General features: G+C 43.2%; 2 protein-coding genes across 6 annotated transcripts in view; one reads left to right on the forward strand and one right to left on the reverse strand.

The window, feature by feature from the left end:
• Positions 1-9,686, forward strand: part of Efcab14 (EF-hand calcium binding domain 14) — a 40,168-nt gene extending 30,482 nt beyond the window's left edge. Inside the window, exons 9-10 of the mRNA XM_028889243.2 lie at positions 1,102-1,221; positions 6,226-9,686. Of these exons, the coding sequence (XP_028745076.1) occupies positions 1,102-1,221; positions 6,226-6,401 (296 nt within the window). The 3' untranslated portion in view covers positions 6,402-9,686. The remainder of the gene's footprint in view (positions 1-1,101; positions 1,222-6,225) is intronic.
• A 2,747-nt stretch (positions 9,687-12,433) lies between these two features.
• Positions 12,434-17,390, reverse strand: Tex38 (testis expressed 38). 5 transcript variants are annotated; one of them, XM_037202835.1, is made up of 4 exons: positions 15,780-17,390; positions 15,014-15,608; positions 13,557-13,759; positions 12,434-13,103 (listed from the first exon to the last, which is right to left on the reverse strand). In XM_037202835.1, exon 4 carries the CDS (start codon positions 13,056-13,058, stop codon positions 12,579-12,581), a length of 480 nt encoding a protein of 159 aa, XP_037058730.1. In that variant the 5' UTR covers positions 13,059-13,103; positions 13,557-13,759; positions 15,014-15,608; positions 15,780-17,390; the 3' UTR covers positions 12,434-12,578. The 5 variants fall into 5 exon arrangements, with proteins under 5 accessions (XP_037058730.1, XP_037058728.1, XP_028745092.1 ...); XM_037202833.1 differs by having other exon boundaries at positions 12,434-13,183; XM_028889259.2 differs by lacking the exon at positions 15,014-15,608 and having other exon boundaries at positions 12,434-13,183.
• Positions 17,391-17,417: the final 27 nt, after the last annotated feature.

Genomic DNA, 17,417 nt, shown 5'->3' on the forward strand with positions numbered 1-17,417 from the left:
GCCCATTTTGTACTTGATTTGTACTCTAGTCTATTAAGGGGAGAACGGGTAATGTTTAGCTGGAAATAGACTTCTCCATGCTGCCTGCATCCAATTATAGGCAAAAATGTTACTGTCATAGCTTATATTAAACCAGTCCTAAATGTTATGTTTCTGTTATTGTGAGTGTATAAAATTTACTTAAAAATAAATATTAGTTCTCCTGAAAGTCATTAACATGTAATGATGGAATTATTCAATACAGGCCACTTGGCTGTAGGTAAGGACACACTTAATCAATATTATCAGATGCATTAATTAACATCTACTGATTTAGGTCTTGTGAGGAGAGAACAAGGTACTAGACAGTGTTGGCTTTGACCTCCCTGCACCAAGCATTCTTCAGCTTTGGAGATGTAGGATAGCTTTCCTGGGATTCTCTCCTATGAGAAACAGAGCTACATTGAAGGTCTTCCCCTAACATTGTCTTATGATAGCATTCTTATGGTAGCATAGTGGTAGCTAGTGGCTCATGCCCCCAGACCAGACTTATCAGCCTATTTCCCAAGAAGTCAAAAGACTTATCCAACTTAAGTCTTAGCATCTAAGCATAAATGATGGTAACAATTTTCAATTTGAGGTTCTTTCATTTTTTTTTTTTTTGAATATTTGCAGGTTATCTTTGAGTTGGTGTCAAGTCTAAATACAGAAATTCATTCATGTTTCATATATATATTATCCATATACATATGGCCTGGTGTTAATTTTATTTGGTATTTTTAGGTCACCTTTATTTGACTATGACCCATCACATGAAGTCACATGTGGAGTTTTCCACCTGTGTCTGTACTCCGAAAGCTTTTGATTTGGGGGCATTTCAAATTAGGGATACTACCCTCAGCAAGGGTTCTGTTTCAGACTTTAATGTAATACTGATTCCTCCTCACTTGTCCACAACATTCCTCAGTCCACACCTTCAACTTCACAGTTACTGTGCCACTTTAACTCTTGGCTACTTCTCTTAATTAAATATGTATGCTATCGTCCTCAAAGGTGACCTTCAATACTAATTTAATTTGGTATTAGAATTGATTGTAATAAAGATGTATGTGTTTGCTACAGAGCAAGTACAGAACTTCACATCAGATCCGTCAGCATTGTCAAAATTTTCACACCTTCTTGGAGACCAAATTGAGACCCAGCTAAAACCTATCTCCTTGCCAGGGATTTCTAGCATCAAAGGTAACGTTAATGATGGAAATGTTCAACATTGTGACAGTTACAGCTTTTTAATGTTTTCTTGTTTAAAAACAAAAGCCTATCTAATGGACTGAAGAGATGGCTCAGGTGTTAAAGACTTGAGTTCAATCCCCAGAACACATGTTAAAAAGAAAAAACAGGTGTGGTGGCACACATTCTTATCATTCCAGCACTGGGATGTGGAGACAGGCAGATCCTGGGCTCAGTATCCAGCCAGCCTAACCTACTTGTTGAGTTCCAAGCTAGTGAGAAAAAACGTTCTCAAAAACAGAAAGTGAACAGGGGCCAGAAAGATGGCTGAGTGGCTAGCAGCACTTACAGCCTGATGACCTAAGTTCAATCCCCAGAACCAACTAAAGTGAAAGGAGAGAGCTGACTCTATGAAGTTGTCCTCTGACCTTCACACGTGACATGTATACACCCACACATAATAATAATCAATTTTGGGGGCTGGACAGATGGCTCAGCAGTTAAGAGCCCTGACTGCTCTCCCAGAAGACCCAGGTTCAATTCCCAGCACCCACATGGCAGCTCACAACTGTCTAACTCCTGTTTCAGGGGATCCCACACCCTCACACAGACATTTGGGCAAAACACCAACCCACATAAAATACAAATAAATAAATTATTAAAAAAATAATCAATTTTTAAAAGGTGGACAGTACCTGGGGAGTGACAGCTGAGGTTGTCCTCTGACCTCCACGTAACTGCAAACACACAGGAATGTGCGCGCGCACGCACACACACACACACACACACACATTTATATCCACATTATTGGGCCATCTACAGAACACTGCCTAAGTCTGAACAGCAGATAATTGGTTGAGACAGACTTCAAACTGAGGCTGACTCCAAAGCCTCCATATTATCTTTCAATGTTTTTTAAGGTGTTCAGTCAAAGAATGGGAATACACTATAAGATACAGTCTCAGCCAGATACAGTGGCACATGCCTCTAATCCCAGCACTCAGGAGGCTGAGGCACAAAGATAAAGAAATTGAGGCCAGTCTGTGCTATATATAGTGAGATCATGTCTCCAAATAAAGTCTTTCTTTCCTTCAGGATATGTTGTCTAATGCAGAGGACTGAAAAAACAAAAACAATTCTGTGAGATTAGCAAAACAAGTCAAAGTTGACTGTTTTCAGGGCCCTCTGGGATCTTGACAATGAGCAAAATAAATACCCATAAGAGGCTGTATTTCATAGGATGATGCTTTCCTTGTTCCCAGTAATGTCTTCTACTCTTCATCGTGATGTTGAGGCCTCCTGGTGTTCTTTTGCTGTCTGGAAAATCACCCAGTTCTGGTCACATGCCTTCCACTGACTCTTCACTTTACCTTAGACGCCCTTGTACGTTATCTCCCAGGTCTGGAGTAGTGCTTCCAGTACATTATGATTGGTTTTGTTTGCTCCTATTTAGCATATGCTACTCTGTTGAAATTCCCTGGGAAGAAACAAAGCTTAGCTTCCATGCGTAAAGTCTCAGTCCTATTCACTCCCTAGCCTGCAGCTCAGAGCCTGGTAGACATAAATGTGTAGCTGAATGAATGAGTTCCTTATATGCTGCGATTAATTAAAAAGCTCTTCTTTTCCCTACCTCTGGTGGTTTCCCTTTGTTTTCTGGAGAGGAAGGAGAGTCATTGTATTTACTCTCTATTAAAAAGAGTTTTGGGGACTGGAGAGATGGCTCAGAGGTTAAGAGCACTTGCTGCTCTTCCAGAAGATCCAGGTTCAATTCCCAGCACCCACATGGCAGCTCACAACTGTCTGTAACTCCAGTTCCAGGGGATCTGACACCCTCACACCAATGCACATGCAATAAAGTTGAATGAATTTCCATCTAGCCATTTGGTGTTGGGGACTGGAAGTATCCCATCTGCTCTTCCAGCTCAGGGACTTCTGAGGTCTCACCGGCTGCACTGCCAGGCCTGTGACAGCAGGAAGGAGGGATTGTATCCACTGGGGACTGGGCTCCACAACTCTGCATTTTGATCGGTTGTGGTTTTCTGTAATGGTTTCTGTTTGTTGTGAAAAGAACTTTCCTTGATAAAGGAAATTTCTACTGCCCCCATCTGTGGATATAAGGACAAATATTTTTAGAGTGTTGTTAGAATTTATGCTTGTTCTAAGTTCTCCAAGGTCCATGACTTCACTAGGCCTGGGTAGTTAACTAAGTTTCTAGTACTAGGCATAATTTCCCTCTTAATTTAAGCAGATCTTAAGTTCAGTTAGAGAGCTGATGGTTACTGTCAAGGTATCCATTGCTACTACTGCACTCTTGTTGTTGTTCGTTTTTTCTCTTTTGCTCTTTTTGCGGGCCACCCCCCCCCCCAGCTTCCAAGTAAATCACACACGGAGGCTTATTCTTAATCATAAATGTTCAACCTTAGCTTGGCTTGTTTCTTGCCAGCTTTCCTTAACTTATCTCGTCTACCTTTTGACTCTGGGCTTTTCCGTTCTCTTACTTCTGTAAATCTTACTCTTACCCTGTGGCTTGCTGTGTAGCTGGGTGGCTGGCCTCCTTCTCTGGCTCCTTCCTCTATTTTTTCCTAGATTTCTCCTTCTATATATTCTCTCTGCCTGTCAGCCCTGCCTATCCTTCTCCTGCCTTGCTAATGGCCATTCAGTTCTTTATTAGCCCATCAGGTGTTTTAGACAGGCAAAGTATCACAGCTTTACAGAGTTAAACAAATGCAATATAAACAAATGTAGCACACTTTAAAATGACATTCTACCACACACTCTTCGGGTTATTGTGCCATGCTAGTCATCATTGTGTTCCATAGGCATCATAGCAGGGTAGAACTCTTGTTTGCTACCTCCTTTGGAAGCTTGATTGGCACCTTCTGGTACCAAAAAAGCTAGTCCTTAGTGAGGAGGCTGTCAGGTCAGTTCCAACTCAGGGGCCTCTGGACTCTGTGTCTGAAGTGCATGGTGTCTTCAGCAATAGGGACTACCTTCCACCTCTGGGGGGCGACCAAGGACAATGGCAATAGCCTGTATGTTCTGGGGAGTCTCTTGAACAAAACTGACCAACCAAAAGAGGACTTCTTATGCCTGATGTTGAGGTTTTTCTTGGGTAGTCTTTGGCTCTTGAAAAAAGCATTGTCAGCCCAGATGAGAAGATTTCATTTAAACTATATATGTATATTTACACACAAACATATGCATATTACAGTGTTTGTTTGTTTGTTTAGGTAAATAGTTAATATATTATTCCTTTTGGCTTTTTTAGATATCCTTACTTATTTTACCCTCCTCCCCCTTCTGTGTTTCTCTCCCTACCAAGTCCCTGATTCTTAAGCTACATAATTTCTGGATCCAGAAAGACAATGTTACAGTGTCTAGAAAGAGCCATACTAGGTAATATGAAAATTTGCAGCCAACCATATTTGATACACTTCAGTGTTTTTCAAAGTTGGTTGATCTTTGTATTTTATAATCGACAGTACTGAGAATGCCACCTCACATAAATATGTAGTACAATATAGCAAGAGTATCTTTAGGACCATTTCAGAAATTGGAAACTCAAGTCGGCAACTCAAATAGCAATTTTAAAAATCAAACATTCTAACACAATACATGATTTGATACACGCTAAAGAATAATGGCAAGAAAATATTAAAAGTCTTTGTTTTCTACAAACCATTATGTTCCTATAAGAAGAAAAAACTTGATATATACAATGAAAGCACTGCAGTTCACAGCATACAATAGTCTCACATCCAAAGCAAAGTGCTTCCGGCAGCATCCGGTGGTGTGTGGCACAAGGACACGTGTACGTGTTCTATGTCAGGACAGTCATGCAGTGCAGTGCAGGCTGACACTTTGAGAAACACCTCAGACTTCTTAAGCATATGACTTTTATTTAACATTTGGTCACTAATGTTAAGAAATCGTTTATTATTGCCCAACTTTTTGTGACCCCTACATTCAGGTATGTAACCCCATATGGGTTTGCAGCTCACAGTTTAAGAAGCTATGCCATATAGTATTCCCCTTATTCTTAAAGGATCAAAATTAGTCTCTCTTGTTTTTTTCTTTTTCATGTCTGTACGTGTGCATATGCATGTGCCTGTGTGTTGTGTATGTGTCTAAATACATGTTTACATGGGTGGGAGTTGTGCATGGGTGTGTGTGCATGTTTATACATGTGTGTTCTTGTATACATATATGCGTATGTACATATATTTGGAGGTCCCAGTTTAATGTCAGGAATCATCCCCATTGCTAGTCCTGTCTCATTTCGGCAGAGCTTTTCATCAAACCCAGAGCTTATCAGAAGGGCCAGTCTCAACACCCAGCTTGCTCTGGGGATCCTGTCACCACTTTCTGAGGCTGGGTTACAGAACGGCTTCCATGCCCGCATAGCACTTGAATGTATTCTGGGGATCCAATCTCTGGTCCTCACGCTTGCATGATGGCAGGCACTTTAACCACTGAGCCATCTTCCAGCCCGGTCATTCTGATTTAATGACATCTTAAGATGTTATCTTTTGGAGTCAAAATCTGCAACTAGTACTGTGTGCGTGGCGGGGGGGGGGGGGGGGGGGGGGGGGGAGGGAGAGGAAGGAAACTGACTGCTGGGTATTGAAATGGGTGCCTTGGAGGCTAAAAGAGGGCATCTGGTCCCCTGAACCTGATTGGAGACTTGACTCTGAGCCATCTCTCCAACCCCAAAGATAACTTTTTTTGAAGCAAAGTTGAGAGGATTGTTTTGTTTTGCAGGAGAAAAGTTTGTATGCATGGTGATAAGATCTCAGGATGTAGCCCTGGCTGGCCTGGAGCTTACTGTGTAGGCTATTCTGAAATCCAAAGAGATCTGCCTGCCTCTACCCACCCACTCCCAAATGCTGAGATTAAAGATATTCAATACCACACCTGACAAAGTAGCTTTTCTTTAATGCTTTGAAGTCAGCTGAAGCTACTTTTAACTGTGTGCGTAAACGTCTAAATGTCTGCTTTTTAATTCCTGTTTAACAGATCTTCAGGATTTATTCCACAAGGCTGGTCAAGATGCAGAGGGGATGCTGACCTACCAGGAAATCTGGAATTCCCTAGGTTCTGCCATGCCAAGACCAGAGAGCTTGAGAGCCTTTGACTCCAATGGAGATGGAAGATACTCCTTCCAAGAGCTAAGAGTAGCTTTAGGTATCTAGTATCATCAGGCATATTTTGAAATGGATGTGTACACTGGACTACCTAAAATCTACTTACCTTTAAAAAAAAAAAAAACCGACTTACCCATCAGCCCTCCAGCCTTTCACACTACTGTAGCAGACACATTGCCACCTTTTAACTTGTTTGAAAACTCTATCAAAAAAAAGTTATTTTTTTAAAAAAAAATTTTACTTATAATATGATGTTTGGAAATCTATGATTTCCTGAAGCCAGTAAGATCTTGTAACTTAAAAGTTGCCAGGAGAAAAATAATAAAGCCCTCTATCTCTTTCCTGTTTTTGAGGGGAAGAGAACTTATCTTTTAAAGCTGGAAAGTGTGTATATAGAGATAATAAGTCACTGTTTATATTTCATATGAATTTGCCTTAAATTAGCTGCACTTTATAGCCCCTCAGAATATGTCTTTTCTTCGAAAGATGACTCTTTTCTGTTTGTAAATATATAAAATGAGAGAGAGATTGTGCATATTGTGTAGAAAGTCAGAAGAATGGCTTTGGACAGGATGAACAAATGACTTGTTTTAAGTAATTGACAGTCTGCTCTGGGTGGTAACTGAAACTGTTCACGTCTCTTTAAGGTAATCCTCAAAGCCTTGGTACCACCACAAGGTTTGTTTGGCCTGGGAGCTGGGGCATCAGATCCTGGGAGCTATGCAGAGGGTGCCAGCTCCAGGCTCAGGAAAGTCAGATTCTGGGTCATTGCTCCTATTCCTAACATAAAAACCAGAGAAGTCATGTTGGGATTTCCCTCATTTTTAATTATCTTTCAGAGTTTATGAGCATAAAAGTTAATCAGTGGGGAATTATGTTTTCCCCTCAAGCAAGCTAGATTGTCTTCTCTATCCACCTACTCAAGACCACCTTAAAGTGGTAACTGCCTCCCTCTGGCACCATCTCTAGTCTAGAATGAGAAGGCTCATGTCCTTGGTCACTATGTCAAATTCATTGTCCAGAGCATTAGAGAAAAGCTCTAAGTTTTGACTCGGGAAACAACATCCTTTGGGATTTTACCTCTGGACTAACTGAGAACTTGTTTATTTCTTGGCAGGATGCCGAAAGCCAAAATGTGGTCAAATAAAATGTGAAATCATATTCTTTCCTCACAGTTGTCCACTCAGAAGTAGCTATAGGTTTTTCTGTCCAGAGGATGCCACAGTGAGCAGGCAGGCTTGGAGCAGGGGCCTCCCGGTGATGGTGGCAGTTTTTCCAGATCTGAAAAGCAAGTACAATGCTTCCCCCTGTACATACTCTGTGGGCAAGTCATGAAAGGTCTGACTAGAAGGAAGTCACCAATGTCACTGTCTGTTGAGAACACTCCCAGTGTTGTTCTTAGCATCTCTGGGCAACATAAGTGAAGAGCACACAGAACCTCACTTTGCTGTACCAGTCAGGGAAACTCTGGAGAAGCTGCTGTGATGCGGCCTTCTTTAGTACAGATCATTCCTACTGAATTCTGTTCAAGTTGCCCTGGGAGCTCTGGATAGTCTAGTACCCTTAAATCTTTAAAGATGTTTGGGTTCCGGTTTGGTTTGTTTTTGTATTTTATTTCCTTTACATGACATTCAGCTTGGTGTTGGCTTTTTTTTTTCCCCTAGACATAATTAAAACTCAGTGAAGGCAAGATAAAGTTTTCCTGTGCATGTGTCTTCTTATCTCACATTTCTTCCTCTTTAAATTTTTTGCCTTAACGTTTGCCTTGCCCATCTATGCTCTCACTTTCTTGGAAAGGTTGAAAATACACTTCAACGTTATCCTGGCACTTTAGGTAACTTGAAGGTAACTCTTGTTCTGGCTGCCTTCTGTACTCCCCTTCTTTTTAATATATAGATATATACCCTTACAGATTTTGTAATAACCAAATAAAGTTCTAGCAATAAATTGAATTATTCTGCTATATTTGTATATATTGTACTATAAATAGTATGTCTGTACCTGGAAGGTATTTTTTTTTTGAAAACTGATTTATATGAAATATACTGAGGGTAATGTAGCTTGTCCTTTTTAGTTTCAAGTTTTTATTTGTAGGCAGATACTTTCAAGACACCTTAACTCTTTGTGGTGTATGCTTTTCCGTGGGGAAGCAGGGTTTGTTTCTTGGTCTTTCCTCTCCTCTTTCCCCTTCAAGCTTGTCTGCCAGCATCACCCCTGAGCCATGTGTTGTCCCCTCCCCCACCGAGTTGACCACGGGTATCCATAATGGTCTTCTCATCCTGCCGGAGGCATTACCAGATCTCCTGGGTAGAGGTAGGTATCTTATCCTCCTTTGCTAAAAATTGGACAGACTCACTGGCCTAGGAGCCCCAAAAGCCTATCACTCGGTGAGGATTGGGGTGTTCATTTGTATATTGTCTTAACTTGTGCATCCAGTGCCTTGCGTTTGTCAAGCTTCACCAGCCACAGATCACCTCTAAGAGAAGAACTGGGTGGTGGTGGTGAGTTTGGCCTTGTCAGTCAGCAGCTCTCTAATGCTTCCCACCTTAGTTTCTTAAAGCATTCTCCTTGGCCCTTTGCTTTGTTGCTGTGTATCATCTAGCGTAATATTTACTGAATAACCTTCCTCTAGCTAGTCATGGTAGTACATGCCTATAACCCAGCCCTTGGGAGGCTGAGGCAGGAAAATAATGAGTTCTAGTCCAGTCCGGGCTACATAGTGAAATCGTGTCTCAAAACAAGTACCTAGCTTAAAGACGACTGCAGTGGCAATTAAGGAGCAGAACGATGCTTGGCACTTAAGAATGAGTCTAATGCAAGAGCTGAAGAGTGGGCAGTCTTACTTCACTGCTGGCTCTTTTCACCTCCATTTCAGCTTTCTCTTTGTCATTGCTGGACACGGCCCTATCAGCCCCCCCTCTGGTCTCAGCAGTCACAGCTAAAGATTTTGACTCTGATAGGCTCACACTCATAATGGCCTATTGAGTTGTTTTTAGTGACAGCTTTTGTTTGCTGCACACCTCATTGGCTTCCTTACCAACCATCTAGATGTGGTCCCTTCTCTTACAGTCAAGCCAGAATACATTTGGGTATTCCTGAGACTTGAGAGAGCGTGTATTGTTTGTTATATGAACCTAACCTACCTTGTTGTTTTCTCATATTAAGAAATGTAAATCTACTTTATATTAATGGAGCTATTTTGGTAATGTATAAGCAGTTTTGGTTCTGTTTAGGGAGTGGATTCAAGGTTTCCATGACTTCATTTGAGCTTTACTGATTTCCTATTAATATAGCCATTTTAATTTATCTAAATAAAACATTTCCTTTCTCTCACTGTGTCTGACTGAAATATTCCCTGATTCCCCTGATTATTAAAGGGAAAAACTTGCTTTAATCCCTATTTTTGTGGACTGTTTGCTACCTCCTCTTGAAATCAAAGGCTATTAGTTAGTGTCACAAAACAGTATTCAAGAATCCACCTTAGGAATTCCAATGTTCTGTCAAGGAGGCTCCTGAAGCTAACAAAAAAAAAAAAAAATGCAAGAATTGTCTCTGCTGTTGGTTGCCTGCCAGACCCCTTTGTAAGACCCTCCTGTAATATTCCTTTGCTGAACATACTCTGTTCACAGGACAGAAATCAAGCTGGAACTAGGCAGGAAGCTTCCTTCCTGATGGATAGCCCTCATAATGCATGAAGGTGTTCTCTAAGCTGCTGGGGTAGAAAAGTCATCAACAGTCAGCTGTGGATCCTGTGCATAGTGCTACTGACCATCCAGGCAAGATGTGCCTACTGGTACAATAATATCAGTTCTAGTACAGGAATAACCAGCCATTTTCTGTTTGGAGTTGAGGCCCACTCCACAAGAGGGAATTCATGACCTAGTATCATAAGCTCAGTCAAAAGCCTGTGGCTGGGAAGGTCATAGGCCATACTACAGAAACGCATAACCACACAAAGTGAGGGTTAAATGTCCATCCGTGAATGAGACATGTATATATCCCCTCCGGGTTCAGGGCTCATTGTTGAAGACGAGGTGGACAGAATACACAAGCTGGAGGAAGTAGGGGAGTAGAATACTGACATTGAGCTTGACGTGGCTCCTGCACTCTCAGACCCACTGTAGTTGTGATTATCTACACAAGACTGAGCCTGCCAGCATCCGATCATGGATCAGAAAGCTCATTCGTGAGGCCCCACCCCTCCTGACATAACTAACATTAACTTAAATGCAGTTCATGATTGTCATGGATGGGAAATTTATTTTCTTAAGTAGTGTAGCCACTGATAAGCAACCTGAATGAAATTCATTGTTGGTTTTTTTTGTTTGCTTGTTTTGTTTTTTGTTTTTCAAAAAAGACATGAAAGAATTACAGTGTTTGACCTGAGTAGTGAAGGCTGTAGGGCTCAGGCTTTAGGCATATTCAGGATGAGAGGGAGCAAGATAAGGACAAAGAATGAGCCTAGGCTGGGGTCCATTAGAAGAGCCACGTAGGCCTGTTTTATGTTTTCAGATTCTATTTAAAGAGCATGGCTTAAAAAAATGGTCTGTTGACTTGGGGGGCTGGAGAGGGCTTAAAATCCATTGCTAAGAGTTTGTATAGACAGGACTGGGGCTTTTCTATACACATAAAGAAATTAATTACATATTTACCAAGTTCTGGGGATCCCCGTGTCTCTCCCTTACCATACATACACAAAATCTGAGTGAGCCTTCCACTCAAAGCAGTTTATACATAAACCATCATTTACAAACATGGGTTTGGCTGATTTCCCTAGTGAAAGGAGATCTGGGAAAACATAATTCAACGGTAGAGCACTTGCCAAGCATGCACAAAACCCTGTGTTCAATCCCCAGCTCTGGGGGGAGGGGGGATGAAAAGGAGAAATTCCTATTCTATGGTTGAGCCACTCCTTCTGATCTCAAAACTGAACCAAATAGGTAGTGGTAATCTTTGTCAGTCCTTTAAGGACTTTTTCAGGAGGTGTTGACATTCCCATGTAATGGATCTTAACTTTTGAGGAATCATTTATTTTTAGGAAAAATATAAATGGTGCTGGGGAGGTGGCTCAGTGGTTAAGAGCACTGGTTGCTTTTCCAGAGGACCCAGGTTCAATTCCCAACACTCACATAGAGGTTCACAATTGTCTGTTAACTCCAGTTCCAGAGAATCTAATGCCCTCTTCTGGCTTCCACAAACACATACATGAAGGCAAAGCATCCATACACACAAAATTAAAGAAACATTTAAAGAAAGATTTAAGCAATAAAGCCAAGTATGGGGATACAAACCTGAAATCCAGTACTCAGAAGACTGAGGCAGGAGGGTAGCCTAACATACACAAGTTCCAGGCTAGCCTGGAACATAGTGAGCCCCCATCTCAAAAAAAGAAAATAGAAGAAAAGGAGGAAAGAAAGTATACAATACAAACTAGGTGTAATTCTAGAAGATACTCTGATCAACCAGTCTGCCAGTCAAGTTAATGGCAACCCCCACACACTAATGCTTTTAACCAAACTGTTCTAACAAGACATGACTAAGCAAATATACCATGGGGTACAGTAGAAATGCTAGGAAGTTAGATGCCAGGAAAATGTGAACTGGAGAGCAGGCTATGCAACAAGGAGGGCATATGCCCTGAGAACCTGAGTCTGCATCTCTAACAGGAAGATCAGAAGAACAGCCATTTGGCATTGTTCTTGGGAATATTAGAAATAAAGGACAAAGACAGCGAGCTAAGAATCAATACATGGCAAATAATAGTCCATCTATACTGTAGTGGCATTTGTTAGGCCTATGACATAGCCAGTGTGGGTCACCCAGCCCTCAACAACTGTCCTCTTGTGGCAGCTGTGCTTCCCATCCCATCCTGCTGAACATCAGTGCCTGGAGGCCTAAGTCAGAGCCTGGCACTCATTTGGGCTTGAATACTGGATGGAGGAATATTGAGTCCAGTCTCCCAAACTGCTAAACTCCAGTTCCCGGAACATGCAACGGTGAAACTCGTGACCAGATTGATTTGCAAAGTGCTACAGTCACATACTCAAGACATTGCCCTTCTAGAAACAGATGAGACAGGAGAGACTTAGACCCTTTTTTTTAATCTTTCATGATGTAATGTCCAGATAGCTCTAGCCTTGTCAATAACCAACTCCTTGAGGGTATCTCTGTTTTCCACCAAAAGGAGCCTTGGTACCTGCAGCTCCCTCCCTCAATGAGAGGAGACTACAGTTCAGAAGCAAAGGGCTTGGCATTAAAGCAGTTTGTTCCGTGGGCCAGTTTGGGGAGGGAAGAGAAATGAACATTCTTTTCAGGGCAGTTGGCCAAAGGGTAGGAGACAGAGTGGTTCAGCATGGGAGGTAGGTTGCAGAGGGACAAGGCAAAGGGCACCTCCTGAAAAATGGGAATTGGGGGTGAGGAGTCAGTCCAAGGCTGTGGCATTGTTGAAGACCGGGGCTGTTTGGGGACCACCAGAACATGTTTCGAGGGACTGGAGGCTTCTCCCCTGGGACTGCTGTCTCGCACAACATAGTTTCCGCCTTCAGAGAGATTCAGCTCCCACAAAGAATCTGGATTCTGAACTTGGGTCCCCGTCTTGGTGACAGCAGGGGGAGGGCCAGTGTTGATGGCTGCGTTCATGCCATGGTGACAGCGCTTGTTTATCCAGTACAACAGTGGGCTGTAGGCGAACATGGCAGCTCTCATCACTTCCACCCACTGCTGGGCATGTTCTTCTCTCTGCAAGTTCTTCTTCCAGTGCAGAAAGAGAATGCAGCTGCCTATTAGCGAGGAACACAGCCCCAGGAATCCAATGCACAAGGAGATCCACACTAAGGCAGTGAGAAAGAAATCTGATGCACTCATGTAAGCTCGGAGCTGTTTCTCATTCCTCTCCTTGACCTCGTCACCATTACTCTTTCAATTCCTTCCCTCCCTCCTCATTCTCTTGTTCAACACTAGACTTCCAAGTTACTTAAGGGATCATTTTAGCTATTTACAGATAAGAAACACTGGGTCTGGAAATGGTAAGAGCTAAGTCAGCTTTCCAGTAGTCCTTATGTTTCTAGAACAGATTGTCATCTAATTGCTTAGCACTCCAAGCAGCCACCACTCCTCCAGCCATGCAAAATATTTCCCCTAACTATTTGTCACCATGCCTAGGGACACATAGTGAGAGGCAGGGACTAGAGATGGTGCACTTACTGCCAGGAAGGCTCAGGTCCTCCTTCTGAGAATCCATAGAGGTCAGTCAGCCTTGGCACCCAGCCTGTCGCTCTGGGGAGAGGAAATTCACATCTCTCCACCAATAGGAGTCCTCAGAAGGCCCAGGCCTCATTGTTCTCTAAAGGAAAGGTCACCAGGTTCTGTCCACTGGGCATTCCAGGGGCCATGTTTGTGGAGTAGTCCTGATAATGAAAGGGAGGAACCCATGCAGTGGCATCTCATAAACGATTACCTACTGCTCCTACCAAGGACTGGGCCACCAGGAGAGCTATCTGCCCTCATCCTTGCAGTGAGCCAGGAGAGTGAGCCCCCAGGAAAGGGCCCTGACACTCTCAAGGAGCTAACCACTCAGTTGGTGATTAAGGAAACACCGCTGGGTACCTTACCCAATGCCGATTGGGACAGAGAACACACAGAGCATTGGGCATGCCTGCCCTCTACAAATCTTGGTCCAAGTTGTCAGAAGAAAACTGGCTCAAAGGAACCAAGTAGTGAGCACCTCCTTTGGCTCTTACAATCCCTTTTATTTGTTTCATTTCCTTCCTTCAGCAAGTGCTGGCAGGTGTTCTCGGGCCCTGTGGGAGCTCTCCTCTATCTGGTCCTGCATCCTTTTCCAACCTAACCCCCCTCCTCATCCTTCACACTCCATTCCCTTCTGGCCATCCCAACAGACATCCCCCTACACACACACACACACACACACACACACACACACACACACACACACACACACCTTGGGAATTTTGCTCATGCTGTTTCCTCCCTGAGAGTGCTGCTCCTCTCATCTTACCACTGAGTACCTTTCCTGGCTCAGCTTAACCCCTGGCTGTGTAGCAAACAGTCTTTCAGTTTTCTTCTCAGAAGAGAGAGTTGTCAAGTTCAACTCCCTGAGCCCTGTGGAGACAGGTCTCACCTACCCAGCAACTAATCCCCCAGAGCCTTGCTTATTACTTAAGGCAGCTTGATCCATTTATGGGTAGCTCAGTTAGAAAACCCTTGTGAGTTAAGCCTAAATTAACTCACAGGAGGATATACTGTAGCTGGAAGTTTTCCTGTGTCCTGCCCAGTCCCGCAGCCGCTCAGACCAAAATAAACACACACAGGCTTGTATTATTTTCAAACTATATGGCCTAATGGCTCAGGCTTCTCACTAGCTAGCTCTTATATCTTAAATTAACCCATTTCCATAAATCTATACTTTGCCACGTAGCTTGTGGCTTACTGGTACTTTTACATCTTGCTTCTCCTGGCGTCTGCTTCATTCTCCTTTCTCCTCCCTGTCTCTCTTGGATTTTCCCACCTAGCTCCATCCTGCCCTGCCATAGGCCAATGCAGTTTTATTTATCAACCAATCAGAGCAACACATATTCACAGCATACAGAAAAAAAAAAAAAACCCACAGCAATATACCAACTGGTTCTAGCCTGAATTCTTACCTTTTAGTTTTACTCCTTTTATAGTCCCCCATTGTGCCTTGAGACACATTTGGTTACTTTTGTTTTTATGACCTAAATACCAGACAGAAACAGTGTAAAGAGGAAAGGTTTCATTTAGCTCCTGGTTCAGAGGGTTCAGGCCATAGTTGCTTGGTCCCATGTGGGTGGGCAGGACACCATAGCCTCAGAGGAATATGTGGCAGAAGACCACTGCTCATACTTCAGCAAACAGGAAGCTGAGTGCAGAGCCAGAGGCAAGCTCTGAGCCATAACCTTCAAAGTCCTGCCCCTTGTGATCTTCTTCTGCCCAACCTCTTCACAGTTTCCACAGCCTCCCAAAATAGTGCCACCAGCTGGGGGCCAAGTGTCCCCAAAACATGAGCTGGTTGAGGACATTTCAGATTCAAACCAGAGCAGGCACTATTTTACAGAGTTCTTCCCAGAATGCCTTTTTCCTTGGCTCCGCCTTATTGCCCAGTTTTTGCTCCTCCTTTGTTGGTGTTTTCCTTTCTCCTGGTCTCTAACTGTTAGCATGCTTCAGGGCTTAGTCTTTAGCATTCTATCTCCATTCCCTCCTGGGTGGACTTATCCACATCTGTAACATTAAAGAACACAAATACACTGGTAATTCACAACTTCATACCTCCAGCCTGGAACACAGCTCAGAACTTGAGATTCACATACCCAACAGTCTGGTTGACATCCTTCCTTGCCTATCTATTAAGTTATACTTAATCTTGGGTTTTAAAGTAGGAAAATTACTCACCCTTGGAAGTTTCCATTTTTGCTCCACATTTTGGAGCAAATTCCAGCAGTCGGGACGATCCTTTGAAGAGTAGGTCATGTACTCCTCTGCTCAAAGCCTATGGCAACATTCCATCTCACTCAGCTTAAAAGCCAGTTCTTAACCACAGTCTCCAAAGCCCTGATCAGTTTAACCACCCAACTCAGTGCCATCTCTACCTCTGTCCCCTGACCCACTGGGACAACCTCTCACTGTTTCACAACAGTAAAATCACGTTTGCATTTGCTGTTCCCCTGAGCTAGTCAGTTCCTGCAAGTCTCCAGATAAATCAGCCCCTCGTCTCACACAGATCTCTTGCTTGGGCAATCTCCCTATTTGTGCACCTCATCTCCCTTTGTTCTTTCTACATACAAGCACTGTCACTTATCTTTTTCTACTAAAATGTAAACTCCATGGATTTATGAAAATACGGTGCTTGCATTAGTTACTTTTCTGTTGCTATGACAAAAAAAAATTAAAAAATCCATGACTGAGGCAATTTTTAGAACAAGAATCTTTTTGTCTTACAGTTCCAGAAAGAGGGTCTGTAATGACAGGGGAGGCATGGTAGCAGGTGGATGGGGCAAGAAGCTGAGAGATCACATCCTTATCCATATGCAGGAACAGAAAGCAATAACCGGAAGTGAGGCAAGCCTACGAACTCTCAAAGCCTGCCCCTGTGACATATGTCTACCAGCAAGGCTCCACCTCCTAAAGGTTCACAGCCTCCCCCAACAGGGAACCAAGTAAGTGTTCAAATACCTGAGTCTATGGGAGACATTTCTCCCTCAAACCACCACAGACCTAAAGCGTTAGATAATGATAACTTCTGTAAAAGGTAGCGTGAGATAACAGGGTGAAGTAGAGTAAATATAGACTCTAAAGGGGTGAGGGGGATATGGCTCAGCGGGTTAAAGGCACTTGCCATGTGAGCCTGGTGACTGCATTGGATCCCTGGAACCCACAGAAAGAAGGAAGGAGAGAACCTACTCCACAGACTGTCTTCTCACTGCCGTACAATTGCCTCCCCCAACCTCAACACACATAATTTTTTTAAGAGAGTTATCTCTGAAGTGCTGAGATTTGAACTGAGTTGTGGATGATGAGGAGGCAGTATTTGGGCAGAGGAAACAACACGTGCAAGAATCCTGACCCAGGAATTCTGAGCCAGGTACAGGGGAGCAAAGTGAGACTTTCAAAATCACCCACTGCGTTGTTCCAGCCTTGGGAGTCTGACGTCTAATGACAGGCTGCACTGAACAGTTTGGAGGCTGTTCCTGCCTCAGGAGAGGTTCCTATCAACTGGGGCCCAGATAAGGACTTCCATGGGACTGCCCTCACATAGGGTATACTCATGCTGGCAGCAGGTGAGATGGAGATGATGTTCAACAGGTGAAGATGGTGGCATTTTAGTTGGGGAGGAGGATGACACATTCTAAGGATGAAAAAAGAGCCTGAATAAAGATTTGTCAAGGACAATTACTAGTATCTCTGAGAGTAGTTCAGTTACATGCCAGGAACTGGGCATTGGTGGTGCTCGCTTTTAATCCCAGCACTCGGGAGGCAGAGCCAGGCGGATCTCTGTGAGTTCAAAACTAGCCTGGTCTACAGAGCGAGATC

Source organism: Peromyscus leucopus, chromosome 2, assembly GCF_004664715.2.
Source record: "Peromyscus leucopus breed LL Stock chromosome 2, UCI_PerLeu_2.1, whole genome shotgun sequence".
Lineage (NCBI taxonomy): Eukaryota > Metazoa > Chordata > Mammalia > Rodentia > Cricetidae > Peromyscus > Peromyscus leucopus.